A 24041-nucleotide genomic window follows, 5' to 3' on the forward strand; every position below is an offset into this window, starting at 1 on the left:
ACCGGTGATGGCGTCTAGAAGAGTCAAATATACATGTTCCAATTATTTAATCAAGTCGAATATGCAAACTTTTTTTCAAGTTTACAAACAAATTTAATGTCAACGGGATGTCCTCATTTTTTTTTATAAATCAACACACATACATTTATAAATATCTGTTATATTTATATAATTACTGTAGTTTTTATAGTTTTTTTTATTTTATTTGACAGTTAACTTTGTAAGCCACAGTCTAAATTTTGCGCAAACGCTATTGAGTTGAAAGCGTTTTACATTATTTTGTCCAATTTTCTTAATCTGTTTATTGAGCTCCCAGTGACTTTTGTCTCTTGCAGTGACACGGTCTGACAGATAGTTCTTCTCTAAACATGGATGACAGCTGTTGGGAGAGCTCAGATTATGAAATCTTGGCAGAAATCGGCCAGGGTGCCTACGGGAAAGTGTTCAAAGCCAGAGAGAGGAGCGGGCTGCAGCGTCTCATAGCGGTAAAGAAACTGAACATCCCCGAGGAGCCGGGGTCTGGCATCCCTCAGTTTGTCATCCGAGAAGTGGCCCTTCTGCGAAAAATAGAGCACTTCAACCACCCGAACATAGTCAAGTGAGTATGGAAACGGTCAAAAATCCCACGTACGTTGTGAAAAGCATAATGACTTTTAATTTTAAGTATCATGAGATTTCTCCTCAGGTTGCTGAATGTTTCCGCTGGATGGCAGAACCAAAAGTTTGACCTGACATTGGTGTTCGAGTATATCGATCAGGATCTGACCGCATTTCTCAGCAGAGCATCAGAAAAAGGCCTGGCCAAGAACAAAATCAAGGTTTTAACTTGGCTTCCTCTTACTCTTTTTATATTAAATGGAATAAATTTGTATAGGAAATCCAGGGCTAATTTTCACAATTTTATTCTTTTTGAAAATCAATTTCTGTATAGACATACACTATCAGACAAACGTTTTTTAATGTTTTTAAAGAAGTATCTTCTGCTCACCAAGCCTCTATTTATTTGATCCAAAATACAGAAAAAGTAATGTGAAATATTTTTACGATATATTTCAAATGACTGCGTTTATTCTAAAATGTGATTTGTTCCTGTGATCAAAGCTAAATTTTCAGCATCATTACTGCAGTCTTCAGTGTCACATGATCCTTCAGAAATCATTCTAATATGCTGGTTTGCTGTTCAAGAAACATTTTTTTTTAATATTAGCAATATTTGAAACAGTTGAGTACATTTTTTCAAGATTATTTGATGAATTGAAAGATCCAAAGATCAGCATTTATCTGAAATAAAAAGCTTTTGTAACGCTTGGAGCTTTTTTGGAAAGAAATTATAGAAATTAATACTTTTATTTAGCAAAGATCCTTTAAATTGATAAAAAAGTGATGATAAGGCAAGGCAAGTTTATTTATATAGCACATTTCATACACAATGGTAATTCAAAGTGCTGTACATAAAAGGAATTAAAATCAAAATAGCATAAAAATCATTAAAATTAAAGATAATAATCACAACAATAAAAACAGAATTTAGGAACATTTAAGATGAATTAAAATTAATTAACACAGTAAAATGATTATACATAAAATATTGCAATCTGTTCGGACGTAGCACAGTGCTCATTCAATAAATGCATAACTGAACAGGTGAGTTTTGAGTCTGCATTTAAATGTGGCTAATGTATTAGCACATCTGATCTCTTCTGGAAGCTGATTCCAACTGCGGGCGGCATAATGGCTAAAAGCGGATTCCCCTTGTTTTGTGAGAACCCTTGAAATCACTGACTGACTCGATCCTAGAGATCTGAGTTGTCTGTTAGGTTTATATTCAGTGAGCATATCTGCAATGTATGTAGGTCCTAGGCCATTGAGTGCTTTATAAACAAGTAATAATGATGATAAAGACATTTATGTTACAAAAGATTTCTATTTCAGATAAAAACAGTTTTTCTGAACTTTCTATTCATCAAAGAAACCTGAAAAAATTCAACTCAGCTTTTCACTGTAATAATAATAGTTATAATAAATGTTTTTTGAGCAGCAAATCAGAATATTAAAATTATTTCTGAAGGATCATGTGACTGGAGTAATGATGCAAAAAATTCAGCTTTGAAATCAGAGGAAATGATTACATTTTTAAATATGTTCATATAGAAAAATATTTAATATTTATTTGAAATAGTAAAGATATTTCAAAATGTTACTGTTTTTGCTGAACTTTGGGTCAAACATATGCAGGCTTGGTGAGCAGAAGAGACTAATTAAAAAAAAACATTAAAAATCTTACTGTACAAAAACTTTTGACCTAGTAATGTACCTAAAAGTCTTTGCTACAAAAAAGTTATTGTACACTGCACCGTTATAGCCCAGGAACAAAGATACAGTTCTTTGAATTTACATACACCTATGGTGACAACATGCCTCAATACAGTAGCATATTGTCCCACAGTATGGGATAAATTAAAGACTTAAGCATAGATTTGTGTTTTTCTTCTTTATTTATATAGGATGTGATGCGTCAGCTGCTCAGTGGACTTGACTTCCTCCACACAAACACTGTCATTCACCGGGACCTGAAGCCAGACAATGTGCTTGTGAGCAGTCGAGGGGAGGTCAAGATTGCAGACTTCGGTTTAGCCAGGATATATACATACCATGTCGCCCTCACCCCATGTGTATGGAGCTCAGATTCACATTCACAGTAATGTGTAGCTGTAGTGAGTTCCTTCCTGCATGTGATGTATTTGTATTTGTATTTGTGTATGTGTAGGTTGTGACTCTTTGGTACAGGGCTCCAGAGGTCCTGCTGCAGTCCAGTTACATGTCTTCAGTGGATATGTGGAGTGCTGGCTGCATCTTTGCAGAGCTCTTTCTGTTAAGGTGAGAGCAAAAACCGCTAAGAGGGACATTTTTTTTTATACAATGGGCAATGGAACTTTTTAATGCTTTTTAAAGAAGTCTCTTCTGCTTACCAAGCCTGCATTTATTTGATCTAAAATACAGTCAAATCAGTACAATTTCGAAATATTTTTACTATTTAAAATAGCTGTTTTCTATTTGAATATATTTTAAAATGTAATTTATTCCTGTGATCAAAGCTACATTTTTAGCATCGTTACTCCAGTCTAATGTCCTTCAGAAATCATTCTAATATGCTGATTTGCTGTTCAAGAAACATTTTATATTATTATTTTTATTATTATCAATATTTAAAACAGTTGAGTAATTTTTTCAGGATTCTTTGAGGAATAGAGAGATCCAGTCAGTATCATTTTAGGAAGCAGATAGTTTATTTTGCAAGGGTGCCTTACAAAAAAAGCATCTATTAGATGATAAAGACATTTATAATGTTACAAAATTTCAGGTAAATGCTGTTCTTCTGAACTTTCTGAAGAATTCTACTCAGCTGTTTTCAACATATGTTTTAAACATAAAAATGTTTTTTAAGCAGCAAATCAGAATATTAGAATGATTTCTAAAGGATCATGTGACTGGAGTAATGATGCTAAAAATTCAGCTTTGAAATCACAGAAATAAATTACATTTCAGTATATATTTAAATAGAAAGCAGTTATTTTACATAGTAAAACTATGTTTTTGTTGTACTTTGGATCAAATAAATGCAGGCTTGGTGAGCAGAAGAGACTTAAAAATCATAAAAGTCTTACTGTTCAAAAACTTTTGACTGTTTGTGTACGCTACCACTACAAAGTTTCGGGTTAAAAAGAAATTATAATTTTATTCAGCAAGGACATTTTAGTCTTTGTGAAGCGATCTGGGTACACAATTTAAAACTTTAACCAAGTGACAGATAAATTCTTCTAATCCTGAGATGATTCTTTATCTTTATCCCTTGCCTTTTCTGCAGGCCTTTGTTTTGTGGATTCACAGAGATCCAGCAGCTGCAAAAGATCTTTGAGTGAGTCAAATTGCTTTTGCATTTCCGAATCCCAGTTAAAACGTACTACACCTTTTTGTGGTCATTTGTGGTCTTGCATGTTCACTCTCTCTCAGGGTAATTGGATTGCCGGGTGAGGAGGACTGGCCCATAGAAAGCCCTGTCTGCTACAGCTTTGCTTGGGCTGAGAAAAAGCCTACAAAACAACTACTGCCCAGTCTAACCCATGAGGAGAATGACCTGCTGTCTGTAAGTGTTACTCATTTATTCTTATCTGGATAGAGATTTTAGTGACTGGTACTCAAACTACACACTTCCCTTTCCACACAGCAATTTTTGGCTTTCAATCCAGCTCATCGCATCTCGGCCTGTAGAGCTTTGGCCCACCCTTTCCTGGCAAACTGCAACAGTGAAGATGAATGAAAGATGAGTCTGACAGAAGAAGGCAGGGTCACATGATTAGATGGACTCCTCCCACCCAACTAGGGGTGCACCAAGAAATAATTTTGTTAGGTAGATTTTTTATAATGGAGTAAAGTGCAGCATTTTAACCTGTACATCACAATTTTTTTCTAATGAAAATGGGGTGGAAATGGACCATTTTACTGGTACTGCTAAAAAGAAACAAATACCCTTAAAGTATTCACCTTATTCATGTGTTGACAATGGTGAGAATTTGTCTTTTTCGCTTGTGACAACTCTCTAATAATGACATTTTTGTGTATGTTGCAGCACAATTGCTTATCTAACAGGTAAGTTGGATGTTTCCAGTTAGTTTCAGAGCAGAGTTGTTTTTGAAAGTGGTGCTTTTGTTCCTTGTTTTGTGCTTGTTTCGGCATCAATTGGACGTGTTTACTTATTTTTAATCACAAGCAGTGTTTTAAGTTCTGAGCAAATTGCTTGCAGTTTTTATGTTTTCTGTTCCTGATGAACTTGCGGTAAACAAACTAAAGCCAACAGAGCCTGTTTGTTATTAAATAAGCTGAGATTGATATTTAAGCGTAGTTATGACATTATGACCTTTTAAATAAATACAACTGAATTTGTAATGCACATTTGACTATTTTCTCTATACTGACACTAATAAAATTGCAATTTCAATATTGTTTGCCACCTTTCTTTCTTGATCCCCAGTTAAAGGGATAGTTCGCCCCAAAATGAAAATTTTGTCATTAATTACTCACCCTCATGTCATTCCAAACCATGTATCAGAGTAGCATGATGCATACATACACAACCAATGCATGCACATGGTGCTGTTGACAGGACAGGACAGTGTGTGTATGCACCGTGCTACTCTCCAATACAATGCTAGGGTGACGCAGAGAAGAATTGTTGAATAAAGTCTTTTTTTGTGCACACAAAAACTATTCTCATAGATTCATAAAATTACATTTGAACCACTGATGTCACATGGACTATTTTGTCAATGTTCTTGCTACCTTATTGACCTTGAACATAAAAGGACCCTGCAGTCTATAGAGCAGGAGTTCTCAACTCTGGCCCTCGAGGTCCATTTTCCTGCAGAGTTTAGCTCCAACCCTAATCAAACACACCTGGACTAAGCTAATCAAGCTCTTCATCATTACTAGAAAGTTACAGGCAGGTGAGTTTGACAAAGGTTGGAGGTAAACTCTGCAGGAAAGTGGACCTCGAGGGCCAGAGTTGAGAACCTCTGCTATAGACGGTCAGAAAGCTCTCGGGTTTCATCAAAAGTAACTTTATTTGTGTTCCGAAGATGAACGAAGTTCTTATGAGTTTGGAAAGACATGAGGGTGAGTAATTAATGACAATTTTAATTTTTGGGAGTGAACTGTCTCTTTAAGAATTTCTGTTTGATTAATTAATGCAATTAGTAAAGAGCCAAGATGACCACAAAGTGTCTTGCTGAAGGTGGCCACTGGGAGGCAGGTCATGCCAAAGTATAAATTGCATATGATTTTTTTATACAATAGCACATGACCATAAATTGGCTCAGTCACATGGAATGACATCTGCTATTCCCAAGAAATCTAATGCAGAGGGGTCAGTCCATTAACTATTTATGCATATTTTTTCCATATAGTTAAAAAATAAAAGTCCAATAAGAAAAATCTGTTCTGTACAAAAAATTAACCATGGTTTTGCTACACTAACCATAGTTTAACCAAGTTTTTGTTGTAAAACTGTTGGTACCCTGCTGAAAAAAAAAAAAAAACAGCTAAAACCAGGTTATAGGCTGGTTGACTGGTTTTAGCTGGTCAGCAGGCTGTTTTTTAGAGGGGTTTTGGCCACTCTCCCAGGCTGGTCAGGCTGGGAAACCAGCTAAATCCAGCTACTTCCATCCCAAACCAGCTTAGACCAGCCAACCAGCCTGGGCTGGTTTTAGCAGTTTTTTTCAACAGGGTAAGCAATAGGCCTACACCAAAAACATGTTTATAGCCTTCTACAACAATAAAACCTTGGTTCAGATTTTTAAAGGATGTTTAGCTGGCCCTCTTTCATCCCAGTAGTACCACTGGTTTTGCATTTACTAGTTTGTTTACTAACAAACCAATTTGTTTTTTCGTTGTTAGAAAATGTGATATCAACAAAATGGCGACCATGAGGGGGCGACAAGCTCCATGTAGAACGCAATAGATTTTATATAATATAATTCCTCATTGTGTTATTCATGTTTATGTGTACAACTTTTTAATTAGCAAAATAGCAAAAATGACTCAGTGCGACCATAGCTGTTTAATAAACGGAGCTGTTGCCCCTTACAATGGAATGTGCCCTAGTCACGGGGGTATTTTTATCTCTCTCTCTCTCTCTCTCTCTCTCTCTCTCTCTCTCTCTCTCTCTCTCTCTCACACACACACACACACACACACACACACACACACACACACACCCACACCCACACCCTAAAAGGGCTTTTCACACTGTCTCATTGGCCATTGGGGTTGTGTGTGTGTGTGTGTGTGTGTGTGTGTGTGTGTGTGTGTGTGTGTGTGTGTGTGTGTGTGTGTGTGTGTGTGTGTGTGTGTGTGTGTGTGTGTGTGTGTGTGTGTGTGTGTGAACCTGTCAGAGCTGATCCGAGCGCACAGCTGATCCACCCACAAACCGAGTAAGTACAGTCATTCATTTCTGCCGTTACATTTATCACGAGTTTTAAGAATAACAACAGTCAGATTTATCTGTTGTGAAACTTAACGACAAAGTGATCAACTTTTGAGTTCATTTTATAAAGTTGCGTTGACAGTCAATGCTAGACATTTCACATTTTAGTAGTCTTTTTTGTGTGTAATGAACTCGCACGCTGGATGCTTGCAGACCAAATGGGCTTTAATTGTGTTGCGGATCTTTAGCGAAAATATGAGTGAAATGTTATATCTTCTTCACTGTCCTGCTCACTAGATAGGCTATCTGCTTACTTGCACCTATTTTCAGCGCACTAAACGCACCTGTACACCTCAAACTCAATAACCCACTTCATCAAGTTTCTTATGGCATGATCTAGCTACTGCACATTCAAATGACTTCGCCATTTGTTGATTTAGCATAAAGCAGTATTTTCATATTGTGGTCGTCTGCATATAGATAAGCAAAGATGACTGTTATTTTTGATTAATATAACACATTACTTGAAGTTTTATATTCATGCATAATGCCATAATGCCATAATGCTTTGAAATACATTTTAATCAGCTGTATATGTTTAATAAAAAGAGATGTAACTACAAATATAGTACAGTCCATTCTAATACTTCACTACCTTTACGAGTATTTTTAGAATAAAATCAGCATCCAGCTGTGTTATATTATTATACCCTCTAAAGATGTATTTAAGAATAGGGCTAGATATTACAGTGTCTGAAGATCGTTGTCCGTGTGGGGGCATTTTTTTTTGTCCCTATGAGGAAAGAAGCTTAAAATCCATACAGAATGAAGTTCTTTTTAAGTTTTTAGAAGGTTTTCTGTAAGGTTTAGGTTTAAAGGTGGGGCAAGGGGATAGAAAATACAGTTTTATCAGTATAACAATCAGTACGTCTATATAATGTCCCCATAAATCATGAAAACCCAACATGTGTGTGTGAGGGTTAGGGTGAGCATAACTGAGGTCAAAAGTTATGTCATTTCTGTCATCCACTCCCACTATTTGTTTATTTGTCATGTTCATTCTGTTCCTGGATAGCGTTTTTAGCGTTTGTACTCTTTACCACTTGTCTTAAGACTATTACTATGTCTGTCACGATGGTGTTAAATATAACCGTGACATTGCATTACCTGATCATTGCTCAGGATGGGGGCTAGAAATGCTGGAATCCCATCACGGTTGTAAGTCCATGAACTTACTCTACTCTGTGATGTAACAGAGCACAATGACATGTAATAGGATGTGTCTTGTAGTAGTATGTCTTATAGCAAACAGAGTCTTTAAAATAGTCATACCAATTTTTCTTGTGCTGGACATTCACACATTTCACACTATTTTTTTGCATTTACTTCTTGAACCATTTGATTATATTGACAATTGACAAATATGGACACAGGCACCATAGACGTAATGATTTTTATACTGTACAAGCTGTATTATTATGTACTTTTTAGCTGGAAAAGCTGACAATTGTGTCTAAAATGTAGTGTTGTTTTTGGCGGCCGATTTTAATTTTAGTTTTAGTCTAGTCTTTGTGTGAAGCTGTCATTTTAGTTTTTATTAGTTTTAGTCACATTCATACTCTTTTTAGTCTAGTCAAGTTTTAGTCAACTAAACGTCTGAGCATTTTAGTCTTATTTTAGTCAGAATTAGGGCTGGGCGATTAATCGAAAATTAATCGAAATCGACATTCAGAACCTATAATCGATCAAATTTTTCCAGGTCAATTATTTCAATTACTTTCCCTTTAAAAACATTACTGCGTGTGGAGTCAGGTGACCCCGCTCCGTTACGTTACGCTATTTCTCCGACATGTCGATGGAGAGCTTAAGCAGTATTTATACAGTAAAAAGTATTTACAGGATATACAAGAGTAATTTTATTTAGAAGAGATACTGCTTATTTTCTACTTTTAATATTTATTATTATTTTATAAATAATTTATTTTGTTTCCAAAAGTGCAAGTTATTTATTTTCACTAATTTAAGAAAAATGTGACTTTTTGTTTTAAGCAATGTGTGCTTTAATTTCAGTTGTTCAACACTGTTGTTCAATAAATAATCATAGATAGTAGATAGTGTGTGCACCCTTCATTCAAAAATCTCTCACTTGTAATATGTGAGCATATTTACTGTACAAAACTTGTCAGTGAACTATGAGGGCCAAAAAATAAATATTATTTAAATATAATTAAATATAATTTTATTAATGAATAAAATAATCGTTCATTAATCGTAATCGGGTTAAAATGTTCAATTAATCGAGATTTTGATTTTAGGCCAAATTGCCCAGCCCTAGTCAGAATTACCCATAACTATTTTCGTCTAGTTTTAGTGGACGAAAACTGATGACATTTTAGTCTAATTTTAGTCAATGAAAATTGTATTTTAGTCTATTTTTAGTAATGCAATTTTATTTAACCCAGTCAATATACAGTCGTGGCCAAAAGTTTTGAGAATGGCATAAATATTAGTTTTCACAAAGTTTGCTGCTAAACTGCTTTTAGATCTTTGCTTCAGTTGTTTCTGTGATGTACTGAAATATAATTACAAGCACTTCATACGTTTACCACGTCATACATGGTGCTTGGAATTGAGGTTCATCAGACCACAGATTCTTGTTTCTCACAGTCTGAGGGTCCTTAAGTGCTTTTTTGCTAATTCCATGTGTGCTTTCATGTGTCTTCACTGAGAAGAGGATTGAGTCTTGCCCAACCACTATAAAGCCCAGATCGTTGAAATTTTGCAGTGATGTTTGTCCTTCTGTATGTTTCTTCCATCTGCATATATGATCATGGAGCTCAACTAGAGTGACCATCAGCTTCTTGGTGTCCAATCTAACCAAGGTCCTTTTCCATCAATTGCTCTGTTTGGCCAGGTAGCCAGCTCCAGAAAAAGTTGTGGTTGTTTCAAACTTCTTTCATTAAGGGTAACGGAGACTACATTTTTCTCTGAACAGAACTTTTTCTGAACTCTTCCCCAGATGTGTGGCTTCATGCAATCATGTCTCTGAGCTCTACAGGCAGTTTTTTGTACCTTAGGGCAATATGCAGTACTGATATGCATTTTTATCTGTCAAACATTTTATTAAGACGTGTGTGCCTTTCCAGATCATACCCATTCAACTGAATTTGCAACAGGTTAACTTCACTTGAAGAGTAGTAACATCTACAAGCAATATGAATGCTTCTGAGCTAAATTTCAACTGTCCCGGATAAGGGTATGAATACTTATGCAATGAAATCTTTTTATTTTTAATAAATTTGCAAAGATGTTAAAAAACCTGTTTTTTGCTTTGCCGTTATGGTGTATGGACTGTAGATTGATGTGGAAAAAAGTTATTTAAAGCAGTTTAACATAAAGCAGCAACATAAAATTAGAAAAAAAAATGAAGGGGTATAAATACTTTCGCAAGGCACTGTAGATGCCACGAACACAGTTTAAAGCATACCAGATCTAACCTGCTGTTTAAGTGCAAGCCCTTTGGCAATTAATAAACTACTTAATTGATGACTATTGATCTCAAGTGCATCATGTATTACTTGTTTTTCCTGGCACAAGCCTTGAACTCTTATTATTATGTAATGAGACTTGACAGTCGAATGCAGCTGGATTGTTGTGAATCAGCCACAAATTCAGAAAACACACCTTCAATAAGCTAGCGGGAGTACAATTAATCCAACGGCTATTAAGCAAGATAAGTAGCGTATGCTGAGAATACCTCGGTTATGTCTGGTGAATCGTGAACGCTGCTGTCTGTGAGTGTGGGTTTGTTTGCATATGTCTGTGCTCAGCACATGTCCATGCCAGATAGAGTTACTGGATTAGGGACTGATGAGTCTAACTGATCCCAAACGTCAGCCAGCCACTACAGTGCCTTTCCTACCCGTATCCTCAAACTCCCTCTCACGTGACTCGCTCTTTCATCATCCTGCTGTCTCTATTGTAACTGCTTTGTTTGGTGGCTCACTGCTGGATGCTGTGCAGGGACATCTTTATTACCAAGTACCAGTCATAAGCTATTGAGATGAAAACAAAGATGCTGTTAAATGCAAATAGCAGTATAAAGATATTTTCTTTACACAAATATTAATAGTTTTACATGTGTAGATGTTTAAAATACTCTTTGCTTTCCAGATTTGAGACTCTTATCAGGGGTCATAACATGGCTAAGCTTGTTAAACCTCTCAGGCAAGTCACTCTCAGACAAGACATGACTCTCACGCTCCCTTTAGAAAGAACATGGCAATGTTGCTAATGCCTTAAGAGGTTTAAGCTAATATTAGATTTGACAACAGCTTTATCAGCCTTGATTTATTATAATTTAAAGAGATAGTTCACCCAAAAAATGAAAATTCTGTCATTAATTACTCACCCTCATGTTGTTTCAAACCTGTAAGACCCTGCATAGACAGAAACACAACTGACACATTTAAGGCCCAGAAAGGTAGTAAGGACATCATTAAAATAGTCCATGTGACATCAGTAGTTCAACCATAATGTTACGAAGCTACAAGAATACTTTTTGTTCACAAAAAACAAAAACAAAAATAACAACTTTATTCAATGATTTCCTCTTTCCTGAGCAGTCCTCCGCCATTATCGACAGTATCACAACGCAAGCATCATGGTACTCTCTATAATGGCGTAGAACTGTCCTGGGAGAGAAGAAATGGTTGAATAAAGTTACTATTTTTGTTTTTTTTTGTAAACTAGGTTGAACCACTGATGTCACATGGACTATTTTAACAATTGCCTTACTATGTTTCTGTGCAGTTTCTGTCTATGCAGGGTCAGAAAGCTCTTTGATTTCATCAAAAGTATCTTAATTTGTGTGCTGGAGATGAACAAAGGTCTTACGGGTTTGGAACGAAGTGAGGGTGAGTAATTCATGACAGCATTTTCATTTTTGAATGAACTATCCCTTTAAATAATAATTAATAGTCTTTCCTATAGCTTGAACGGGGGAGTATGGTGCCAGTAATGGGTTTGTGGGTTTTATTACCAGGGAAAGCAAGAACTGATAAAATGTAAATGTATAATTTGAATGCGATGTAGGTTAATTTGGATAAAAGTGTTTGACAAATGTATAACTGTACATTTTTAATGCAATACTGAACAGTATCTTCAGGTTTGAGCTGTATGTAACTGAAACCGTTTTAAATGTTTGCATTAAAAATCTTTACTGTTTGGACTATTTGAACAGGGTTTTTTTTCCTGTACAGCTCATTTAACAAACTCCTACTTTTTAACCTTTTTCACCTAAAAATAAAATTCTGTCTTCATTTACTCACCCTCATGTTGTTCCAAACCTCTGTTGAGAAAAAAAGAAGATATTTTGAAGAATGTTGGTAACCAAACAGTTGCTAGTAGCCATTGACTTCCATAGTATTTATTTACCATGGAAGTCAATGGCTACCAGCCATGTTCTTTTGTACTCAACACAAGAAAGTGATTCATACGGGTTTGGAACGGCATGAGGGTGAGTAAATGATGACGGAATTTTTATGTTTGACTCAACTATCATTTCAAATGCTTTAAACCTGTTATTTTCACTATTGACAGATGCCAATATTTAAAAACGGACTAAAAACGGAAAGGTCAAAACGATCCCTGTTTACACAGTTCCACAAAAACATGGTATTGTGCATGGCAGGCCAAGTCAATGTAAAAAAAGTGGCAAAGTCACTTTGTAAAAAAAACAATATACGTCTGCGCGCATACACATTCCTATAGACTGAATATGTCATTTGGATGTGTGACATCACTGTTTTCACAAACTCATATTGTCATAGTTTGCCTGGAGATGATAATGATCTATTTCTCAAAGACTTGCACTTTGAAACCCGTTTTCAAAAGTTTGTGCTCTCAGGCTCCTAAAACACCATTGTAGTGTTAGTGTAAACAGTACCTTAGAGTTTTTGGAGGAAGAACACTATTATATCATATGTGACCTTGGACCACAAAACCAGTCTTAAGTAGCATGGGTATATTTGTAGCAATAGCCAAAAATACATTGTATGAGTCAAAATCATCGATTTTTCTTTTATGCCAGAAATCATTAGGATATTAAGTAAAGATCATGTTGCATGAGGATATGCTGTAAATTTCCTACCGTAAATATATATTAAAACTTCATTTTTGATGAGCAATATGCATTGCTAAGAACTTCATTTGGACAACTTTAAAGATGATTTCCTCAATATTTAGATTTTTTTCCACCCTCAGATTCCAGATTTTCAAATAGTTAGTATCTTGGCTAAATGTTGTCCATACATCAATGGAAAGCTTATTTATTTTGCTTTTAGATGATTTCCTTCTAATAAAAAAATGGACCCTTATGACTGGTTTTGTGGTCTAGAGTTACATATTATATTATGAAATAATACTGGGTTCCTAAAACACCATATAAGGCTCGCTGAGTGAAGTGGTACCCTGTTCTGTTCTGTAGTATCTCTGCTCTGTTGTTATACTGGGCCTATTGTGTTTCAGTCGCGAGAGGATCTGGCAGAATGCTGATGCTTTCAGTTTGCTTATTTAGGAGCAGAGGAGCCCCTACAAATGCACACACACACACACACACACACACTGGTTTACATGTTTTATGGGGACATTCCATAGGCGTAATGGTTTTCATACTGTACAAACCGTACTTTCTATCGCCCTAACCCTACCCTACACCTAAACCTAGCCCTCACAGGAGATTGTGCAAACTTTTACTTCCTCAAAAAAACTCATTGTGTGATTTATAAGCCTGATTCCTCATGGGGACCTGAGAAATGTCCCCACAAGGTCAAAATTTACTGGTATTCCTATCCTTGTGGGGACATTTGGTCCCCACAACGTGATGAATACCAGGTACACACACACACACACACACACACACACACACACACACACACACACACACACACACACACACACACACACACACACACACACACACAACTCTGTAGCTATCTTTGTGAGGACATTAATTGACACAATGCAATCTCTAGCTCCCTACCCTAAATCCATCAGAACTAAATGCCTCACCCAAACCTTCACCCTAAACCTAACTTTTATCCAAGGTTCTCTAAAACCAAGTCTTGACCCTCAAACAGGCCTTTAAAGGGGTCTCAAAAAGTGAGGACCGGCCAAAATGTCCTCACTTTACAAAGATTGTCCTCACTACGACGGTCTAAAACTCAAATAGTTCTTCACAAAGATAGCTGTAGAAGTGCGCACACACAAACACACACTCATAGCTGTATGTTGATGGACTAAACTTCAAGATTGTAACCAGTCATTACTAGATATTGCCATTTCAATAACTATTCTTAACACTTTCAAAGGGTTTATTTAAAACATGAGTAATGGGTAATTATAGTTCAGTCTCGTCGCCAACAAACACACACACAATGGTACATTCCCTGCAGCAGCTCTCTTGGAGGGCTCCCATCATGGGTCGACCATCCACCACATGCCAGGTCCATGTTATATGGGTGATAACGTGATGATGTCATTATTTATGTATGAGTAAAGCTGTGTTTGTGTTGTTATGGCAGCTTGGTGACTTGGTAACCACATCTGTGGATTCATGAATGATAATTTAGGAAGGCATGTTCTGAACGATGTTGTTTGGGTGATTTCATGTATTACAGCTGAGCTGTGACTAACAAGATGATGGCTTACAGTCTCTTTTCACACCAGGTGCATTAGCTCCACTTGTTCTTCGGGTTCCTCAGGTTATTGTTTAGCAATGACGGTCTTATACAGCCAAACCAAAAATAGTGGGTGCAGGACACTATTGTTCATTTATGTAAGTGACGATAGCAAAATAAAGTTAACTGTGACATAATATACCCAAGAATTATTCATACAGTGGACTGATGAATTTGTTCTGACACAGTTTAACTCTGAGTTCATATTTTATTGCCTTTTTTAAACTACTGTATAGCGAATAAACTGTGATAATGTCAGAAATGTTTAAGGTGTCTGAATAAATTTTGGTTTGACTGTATGTTACTATATATGGTCACAGAAATATAAAAAATAATTAACAATAACAGTCATTTCTAAGTCAAATGAAAATTTCCCTTATAATATGTTCTTCTGACCAGCATTTATCTGACATGTATTTATCCGATAACAGTTAACTAATTATTAACTAACATGAACAAACAATGAACAATACATGTATTGCACTATTTATTAATCTTTGTTAATGTTAGTTAATAAAAATACAGTCGTTCATTGTTTGTTCATGTTAGTTCACAGTGCATTAACTAATGTTATCAAACACAAGTTGTGATTTTAATAATGCGTTAGTAAATGCTGAAATTAACATAAACTAATATTAGTAACTGCTGTAAAAGTATTACACCTTACACCTTATTTTAAGGTGTCGTTGTTACAGTTTAATTATACATTTAAGCACTGATTAATATTAATTAACTACATGTACTTACTGTATAGTTAGGGTTTGGCTTAGGGTTACTTGCATGTAAATATGCATAATTAATTGTTATTATAATAGTAAATACATGTAATGTGTAATAAGGACACCTTAAATTAACGTGGTACCTAAACTTTTTGTAAGGTGTTACTATTTTTTTTTTGTTGAAAAACCTTCCCTTTTAGCCTTTACGTATAATGCACTATAAAGGGTTATTGAAGAGTATAATGCATTGTAATTATTCATAATGTGCGTTGTATTACATTATACTTTGTTGTAAATAATTATAACTGAATTTAAAATGCATAGTGTAACAATGAATTGATAAGTGTTATAATGTATTAACTGTGGTTACAGTTATTAATGAGAATGTACAATGCGTTATAGGGCGCATTATCATAAGGCATAGTTAATGCATTAAAACTACTTTTATGATGCATTAATGCAAAAATGTTTCCACTTTTCTTTGGAATGAATGTGACCCAAACAACAAAAGAAAATCAAAACAAAAAAAACCAAAAAGACAATTAGCAGGAGTGTACTTCTACAATATATATTTTTAATTTTTCATGTATTGTATATATTTTTTTTCAAAATCATCGATTTTTCTTTAATATTTATTTTGTAAATGTCCTACTGTAAATATGTTAAAACTTAATTTTTGATTAGTAATATGCATTACTAAGAACTTAATTTGGACAGCTTTAAAGGCAATTTTCTCTATATTAAGATTTTTTTTTGCACCCTCAGATTCCAGATTTTCAAATAATATCTCGGTCAAATATTGTCCTTATTTATGCAGCTTCCAGATGATGTATGAATCATTATGACTGGTTTTGTGACTGGTTTTACTGTATTTTTGATCAAATAATTTGCAGCCTTTGTGAGCGTAATAGAATCTTACCTACTCCAACTTTTGAATAGGTTTGTATTTTATTTTATTACTTTTTTGAGCCATTAAAAGGTCAGGGGGGTCTTTAAAGATATCAGATACACATTTAACATGCATTAGCTTAATCATTTTGTATGTGTAAGCTATTTATATTTTAAGTGGGAATCATTGTAGGAATTGTAAGCATTATTACTATTTGACTGTTACTTATTTAAATGTGCAGTAGTATAGTAGGAACATAGCAGTGAACTTGCTGAGAGTAAAATATACAAAAATACACCTGTGTTGGGTGTTGATGGATAAGCTTGTCTGATAAATGGCTTGCTCTCAAAGACTGCTGAGTTGAGCTGCACCTCTGAGGTGTAGAGTGTCAGTTAAAGAGGAGTTTCCCAAATGCAGGAGCTCAGCAAAGCAGGTCATGCTGGAGCACACGTACACAAATAAATAGGAAGGAGAAATGCTAGTTTTACAGCTAGGTTTATAGCCTTGCATAGAATGAGAAATGAAAAAGTTGTTTTCGTGTCCTCCTGTTTTTAGATATGCGACACCTGTATGTCAAGCATATATGAATACGTCTGCTTTAATCAAGAACTCTTTTATTTGTTTTTCAACAGAGCCCTGTCCTCGGGGAGGTAATCAGGATGGTACATATGATTAAAGGAACCTGCTGTAATTTGAGCTTCTGATCAGCCAAACTTTCTTCAGTTGTGACTCCACCCTTGTTTTTCCAAATTGAGGTGTTGGTATCTTCTAAACCGCACGCCAGGAATTATTCTCCCTGCTTCAGAAGTCCAAAGCGAGTTAATGATATAGACGAAATGGAAAGTGTAGCCCAGGAATCCAGAGCTGAACGTATAGCTCGCTACAAAGCAGAGAGACGCAGAGAGCTGGCTGAACGTTACGGCAGCCAGGAAGAGGAGCTTCCATCTAAGTGGTCGAGAAGAGAGAGGGAAGGACGTGGCATCCGTGACTCTACATATGCGGATAAGTCTGCTTCAGGAGGAATGAATGGAGGCATGGGGATTAATGGACAAATGCCACTGGAAGAAAGGCCCGTTCCTGCTAAGATGTCCAATGGGTGTAAGGTGAATGCCCGTGGAGACACACACCAAAACAGGTGAGCTTTCCTGTGGCTTTGTAGCATTCCTCTTAACCCAACTCATTTATGACCCTGGACCACAAAACCTTAAGTAGCATGGGTATATTTGTAGCAATAGCCAACAATACATTGTATGGGTCAAAATTATTGATTTTTATTTAATGCCAAAGATCATTAAGATATTAAATCATGTTCCATGAAGATATTTGGTCAATTTTCTACCATAAATATATCAAAACTTAATTTTTGATTAGTAATATGCATTGCTAAGCACTTCATTTGGACAACTTTAAAGGCGATTTTAGAAAAAAATGACCCTTATGACTGTTTTTGTGGTCCAGGGTCACATTTGTGATTGACAGTTTAATTATTTACTTATTTACTTTCCTAAGACACATTCCTAATTTTACTGTGGACATAAACAGGATATTAATTGCAAAGAGGGAGTTATGGAAAATCATTGGCAAATATTTAGGTTGATCACACAGGACTTCCAACTTTGAATATATTCCAATCCCTACTAGGTTTTGCAATATGTCTGTTTACACAAAAAAAAATTTAGGGCCTCATTGTTTGAATTTGGATTACACTGTTTTAACATAAATAAACTAATAAACTTATTGTGATGTACATTTGACAGTCATACATAAATGAAACAGGTAAGATTACTCAGAAAAAAAAAACTGTTTGTACCTGTCTAATTTATTTCAATAATATTTGTAAAGGCATTTATTCAACTTGAACTTGCTTAGAATCAGCGTGCATCTGTTTATTATGAAAACAATACCATTAAAAGTGTGAATATGCTTAAAGGAGTAGTTCACTTTCAGAACAAGAATTTACAGATAATGTACTCACCCCCTTGTCATCCAAGATGTTCATGTCTTTCTTTCTTTAGTCGTAAAGAAATGGTGTTTTTTTGAGGAAAACATTTCAGGATTTCTCTCCATATAATGGACTTCTATGGTGCCCCCGAGTTTGAACTTACAAAATGCAGTTTAAATGCAGCTTCAAAGGACTCTAAATGATCCCAGCCGAGGAAGAAGGGCCTTATCTAGTGAAATAATCGATGATTTTCAAAAAACATTTGCAACTTATATACTTTTTAACCTCAAATGCTTGTCTTGCCGAGCTAGACGAGATGAAAATTTGAGGTTTAAAAGTATATAAATTGTTATTTTATTTTTTAGAAAATAACCCATCATTTTGCTAGATATAACCTTTTTTCCTCGGCTGTGATCGTTTAGAGCTCTTTGAAGCTACATTTTGGAAGTTCAAACTCGGGGGCACCATAGAAGTCCATTACATGGAGAGAAATCCTGAAATGTTTTACTCAAAAAACATAATTTCTTTACAACTAAAGAAAGAAAGACATGAACATCTTGGTTGACAAGGGGGTGAGTACATTATCTGTACATTTTTGTACTGAAAGTGAACTACTCCTTTAAAATATGACTAGCTGTGGAACAAGCAGTATTGAGTTTAACAAAGTTGATTTATTGATGATGATAATGATAATGATTGATAATTTGTTATTGTGGTTATTATGTATTTAAAACACATTAAGTTTATTAGTACTATTACAGAAATCTTTGTTTAATTTATGTATGACTGGCAAATATGCATCACATTAAGTTTATATGTCAACACTCTAAAAATGTTGGGTTGTTTTGGGTGAAATACGAACAAACCCAGGTTTAACCCCACATTCTGAGTAGTTTTTATTTAACTCAACTATAATATATAAACCCAACATAGGTTGCAAATTAGGGTCTGTAGTGAATTTTTATCTAAATAGATTGTAAATTTATATGCAATTCAAATGCATAAATCTTAAATTTAGGCCTGTTTTTTGAGTGTATGATTTATAATTCTCTATATCCACCCTTGTGCATCTTGTCTCTCAGCCTACCTGATCTCATGACAAAAACATACCTGTTGGAACTTTTTTACAAGATGCGATATACACATACCAGTACCTACATATCACTGCAGTTTTCAACACTAGAGGTGGTAAAACAACAAGCACTTGTACTTGTTTTCGTACACAGTTATGATTACAGCTCCATATATTTTGCTTTCCAGATTGCTCGGTAGCTCAGCCGGCACAGAATTGGACTTCGAATTCCGTGAAAAACTTAACTTAACTTGCAATTGCATTTTTACGTCACATTTGCTTTAGTTCATACTATTGGGTAGGTTTAGGTGCAGATGGTACATTATTTTAAAACGTCATGGAGCGTTAGAGTTACAGTGCCACGCAATGGACATTTCACGTCAAATATGTCACGAAACATACATGGCAATACGTGTTTCGCGTCTTGCGCAGAGGGGCGTTTTCGTCATGAGATCATGTTGCTCTCAGCTGTCCCTTCCTTGCACACTTTTTTTTTGCTGCAGTTGTTGTCTGTAGTTGAAGTTTTCTGCCTCTCTCCATCACCCTCTCCAGGGAATGTTTGTTGGGCTCGTCTGGTACAGTGGCTGGGGAAAAGCCTCCAGACTCCCACGGGCCCTCAACCCCTGACACTCCCCAGTTACACACTCATGTATCAGTAGGCCAGCTGAAGAACGCTCTTCTACAGCAAACCTCGAGCCCAGCTCCGTCTGATAGAGTGTAGGGACGCCTCAGTGTGTGTGTTCATTTGCTGCTTCATTCTGTTTGCATTACCCCTGGCAAAACGTTTTCAGTTATTTGGCGAGCGCTTACTCTAACACCAGAATTTTGCATAATAATAATATTGTTTTAATATATGTTCTTATTATAATATGTTAAAATATATACACTACCAGTCAAAAGTTTTGAACAGTAAGATTTTAATGTGTTTTCTCACCAAGCCTGCGATTGTTTGATCCAAAGTACAGAAAAAAACAGTAAAAATAAAAAAATAACTGTTTTCTATTTGAATATATTTTAAAATGTAATTTATTCCTGTGACAGAGCATGAATTTTCAGCATTATTACTCCAGTCTTCAGTGTCACATGGTTCTTCAGAAATCATTCTAATATGCTGATTTGCTGTTCAAGAAACATGTATTATTATTATCAATACTTAAAACAGTTGAGTACATTTTTTTCAGTAATAATTTGTATTCTATGCACATTTTGTGGTGCTAACACAATGCTAATGTGCACCTGTAGTTTTGGGGACAGTGTGATTGATGCTGTCTAACACTCTACCATCATCAGTGTGCTGTGAGGAGTAGCAGAGGTCTTTTCGAATCTTTTTCTTTTGACTCATTCCTTCTTTCTTTGTTCTTTTTCCCACACCCACACATTCTTCCTTTTCTCCATCTGTTGTGGTCTGCCTGCGCAAATATTAGAGCCACTGATGGTGGTGTGGTGGCCTTGACTCTTGACCTAGCGGTTCAACCAGGTGCCGAGGGAAGTCGTCGGCGTGCCCGTCGATACATGCCAGGGGATCCTGCAGGGAGCCGCAAAAATAGTGAACGCTTTCGTACTCAACCCGTTACAGCCTGCGAAATAAAGGACAGCTGCGGGTATGGAGACGACTGTCTCGGATCTCCACTTAGGCCTGCTGTGTGCTTAAAGCAGTTGCTTACTACCTAGACACACTAACTTGTTTTGGGTGTTGTGCCTGTTATTAACCTGTTATCGTGTGACAGAAACCATTCATACATGCAAATGCCTCTAATTCACTGCAAAGATACATTACCTTTTAGAAGTTTTCAATTAACTTTATTTTATTTTTTTTTGGCTTCATAAGGCTTCTTGGATTAAGGCTTCATAAGTACTAATAAACAGCCAAAATGCTAGATGTACAGTTGAAGTCCATCTTTTCACACTGAGGACAACTAAGGGACTCATACTAAACTATTACAGAAGGGTCTAAACGCTCCAGAAGGAAAAAAAATGCATTTAGAGCCAGGGGTAAAAACTTTTGAATGGAATGAAGATTTTTCTTATTTTGCCTAAATATCATATTTTTTTTCATTTAGTACTGCCCTTTAGAAGCTACAGAATATACTTACATGTTTCCCAGAATACAAAATAAGTTCAATTTACCCTGATTTTCAAATTTCAAAAGTTTTCACCCCCTGACTCTTAATGCATCGTTTTTCCTTCTGAACCATCAGTGAACGTTTGAACCTTCTGTAATTGTTGCATATGAGTCTCTCAGTTGTCATCAGTGTGAAAAGATGGATCTTAAAATCATACAGTTATTGTTGGAAAGGGTTGAAATACACAAAAATGCTGAAAAACCAAAGAATTTGTGAGACCTGAAGGATTTTCCTGAAGAACAGTGGGCAGTTTAACTGTTCAAGGCAAACAAGGGACTCATGAACAACTATTTCTAAACAAAAAAAACCCAAAAAAAACAGTTGTGGATCATTCAGGTAAAAACAGAGCATTAAGAATCAAGCATATGTAAACTTTTGAACAGGGTCATTTTTATCTTATTCATGTCAGTACTAAATAAAAATAACACGCATTTAGTATGATCCCTCTTATTTTGGTAAAATAATTAACATTTTGCAGATTCTGCAAAGTGTATGTAAACTTTTGACTTCAACTGTATATATGCTTGTGTGTGTGTGTGTGTGTGTGGTCTGGTATTCATCACATTATGGGGACCAAATGTCCCCACAAGGATAGGAATACCAGTAGATTTTGACCTTGTGGGGACATTTCTGAGGTCCCCATGAGGAAACAGGCTTATAAATCATGCACAATGAGTTTTTTTGAGGAAGTAAAAGTTTGCACAATCTCCTGTGAGGGCTAGGTTTAGGTGTAGGGTAGGGTTAGGGCGATAGAAAATACGGTTTGTACAGTATAAAAACCATTACGCCTATGGAATGTCCCCATAAAACATGTAAACTAGTGTGTGTGTGTGTGTGTGTTTGTTTTTGTGACATATCAGGACACAAATGTGTGTAATAACATGGGTATGACATAGGTATTACAAGGAGAGGGTGACTTATGAGGACATTGCCCATGTCCCCACTTTTCAAAAGGCTTATAAATCATACAGAATACGTTTTTTTGAGAATGTAAAGATATGCACAATCTCCTGTGAGGGCTAGGTTTAGGTGTAGGGAAGGTGTAGGGTGATAGCAAATATCGTTTGTACAGTATAAAAACCATTACGTCTATGGAATGTCCCCACAATTCACAAAAACAAACATGTGTGTGTGTGTGTGTGTGTATTTATATACATGCACATACACACACCTTGTTGGATCACAAACCGCATAATGACAAACAAATATTTTGTTGGGTGTGTTTGTTGCTATTTAGAAATTTATTAGTTAAATCAAATGACTTTTTAGTGCTAATCTACCTATCAATATCATAACTGCCTGGAATATATTAACAGATGTCAGAGATCATAAGTCAGCACAGTCCTTTCCTTTGAGTCAGGAAATGAGTTCAGCATGCATCTTATGTGCTTGATAGGATCGTCAAACAGGGTGTGTGTGTAAGAGCTCATAGTTTTAATAGTTCGCATTATGTCATGCTTATAACCTGCACAGATGTGTCTGTGTCTGTCACAATGCCTGTAGTGCAGGAGAGGCTTGTTACAGCAGATCTGGCGTGAAGTCATCTCACCTTTTTCTGTGTATTACTTACTTTGCATGAGAAGTATTGAGTGAGTGGTTGAGTGCGAGTTTGATTGCCCAGTCCTTCCTTTTACTCTGAGAGTTCTCATTCATTTCTTTATTTCACAGAAGAATGGACGATGAAAATCAAGACAGCTCACAAAGTAAGTGCTTTAAATTGCTGCATTTTTAATGTTAATTAAATTAAGTAATTCATTTGATTTTAAAGTTAAAACCTGCAGTGAGAAGCTCACTGCAATTTTCAGCAGTTTAGAAGTGTATTATTGATGACAAAAATGAAACTAAAACCCTTGAAACTCATGAAATTGAATAGAAATAATGTGTCACGAGGTAAATGGTGAAAATGTTTTTGTAATGAATTTTTGATTAAATTTGGGGTTCCAAAACTATGCTCACAGAGGCTGCATTTATTTGATCAAAAACAGTATTAATTGTAATATTTTGAAATATTATTGCCATTTAAAATAACTGTTTTCTATGAAATATAAAAAATGTAATTCATTCCTGTGATGCAAAACTGTATTTTTTTAGCATCATTACTCCAGTCTTCAGTGTCACATGATCACTCAGAAATCATTCTAATATGCTGACTTGCTGCTCAAAAAACATTTATTTGAAATAGAAATCTTTTGCAACATTATAAATGTTATTATTTCCACGTTTATCAATTTAATGCACTCTTGCTGAATAAAGTATCGATTTCTTTTTAAAAGAAAAAAATATGCACTGCCGCTCAAAAGTTTGGGATCAGTACGATTTTTAATGCTTTTTAAAGGAGACTTTTCTGCTCATCAAAGCTGTGTTTTTGATTGAATATACAAAAAAACGAAAAAAAAATGTTATATTGTGAAATGTTAATGCAATTTAAAATTGTGGTTTTCTATTTTAATATACTTTAAAATATAATTTATTCCTGTGATGCAAAGCTGAATTTTCAGCATCTTTACTCCAGTTATTCAGTGTCACATGATCCTTCAGAAATCATTCTAATATGCTGATTTATTATCAGTGTTGGAAA

General features: G+C 35.5%; 2 protein-coding genes across 2 annotated transcripts in view; both read left to right on the top strand.

The window, feature by feature from the left end:
* Positions 1-263: 263 nt before the first annotated feature.
* cdk21 (cyclin-dependent kinase 21) lies at positions 264-4948 on the top strand. The gene is made up of 7 exons (XM_073833322.1): positions 264-598; positions 686-818; positions 2505-2672; positions 2768-2877; positions 3866-3916; positions 4012-4144; positions 4226-4948. The coding sequence occupies exons 1-7, from the start codon at positions 369-371 to the stop codon at positions 4316-4318; spliced, it is 918 nt and encodes a 305-aa protein (XP_073689423.1). The 5' UTR covers positions 264-368; the 3' UTR covers positions 4319-4948.
* A 1921-nt stretch (positions 4949-6869) lies between these two features.
* svilc (supervillin c) overlaps positions 6870-24041 on the top strand; it is a 38608-nt gene continuing 21436 nt past the window's right edge. The window contains exons 1-5 of the mRNA XM_073839147.1: positions 6870-6986; positions 16959-17461; positions 19893-20057; positions 20765-20941; positions 23132-23166. Of these exons, the coding sequence (XP_073695248.1) occupies positions 17163-17461; positions 19893-20057; positions 20765-20941; positions 23132-23166 (676 nt within the window). The 5' untranslated portion in view covers positions 6870-6986; positions 16959-17162. The remainder of the gene's footprint in view (positions 6987-16958; positions 17462-19892; positions 20058-20764; positions 20942-23131; positions 23167-24041) is intronic.

Source organism: Garra rufa, chromosome 1 (genome assembly GCF_049309525.1).
Source record: "Garra rufa chromosome 1, GarRuf1.0, whole genome shotgun sequence".
Lineage (NCBI taxonomy): Eukaryota > Metazoa > Chordata > Actinopteri > Cypriniformes > Cyprinidae > Garra > Garra rufa.

Excerpts from the sequence above, each read along its gene's own strand:
- cdk21 (XM_073833322.1), top strand. The coding sequence starts at position 369 with ATGGATGACAGCTGTTGGGAGAGCTCAGATTATGAAATCTTGGCAGAA. Across the intron at positions 819-2,504 it reads TGGCCAAGAACAAAATCAAG|GATGTGATGCGTCAGCTGCT; the intron begins GTTTTAACTTGG and ends TTATTTATATAG. Across the intron at positions 2,673-2,767 it reads ATGTCGCCCTCACCCCATGT|GTTGTGACTCTTTGGTACAG; the intron begins GTATGGAGCTCA and ends GTGTATGTGTAG.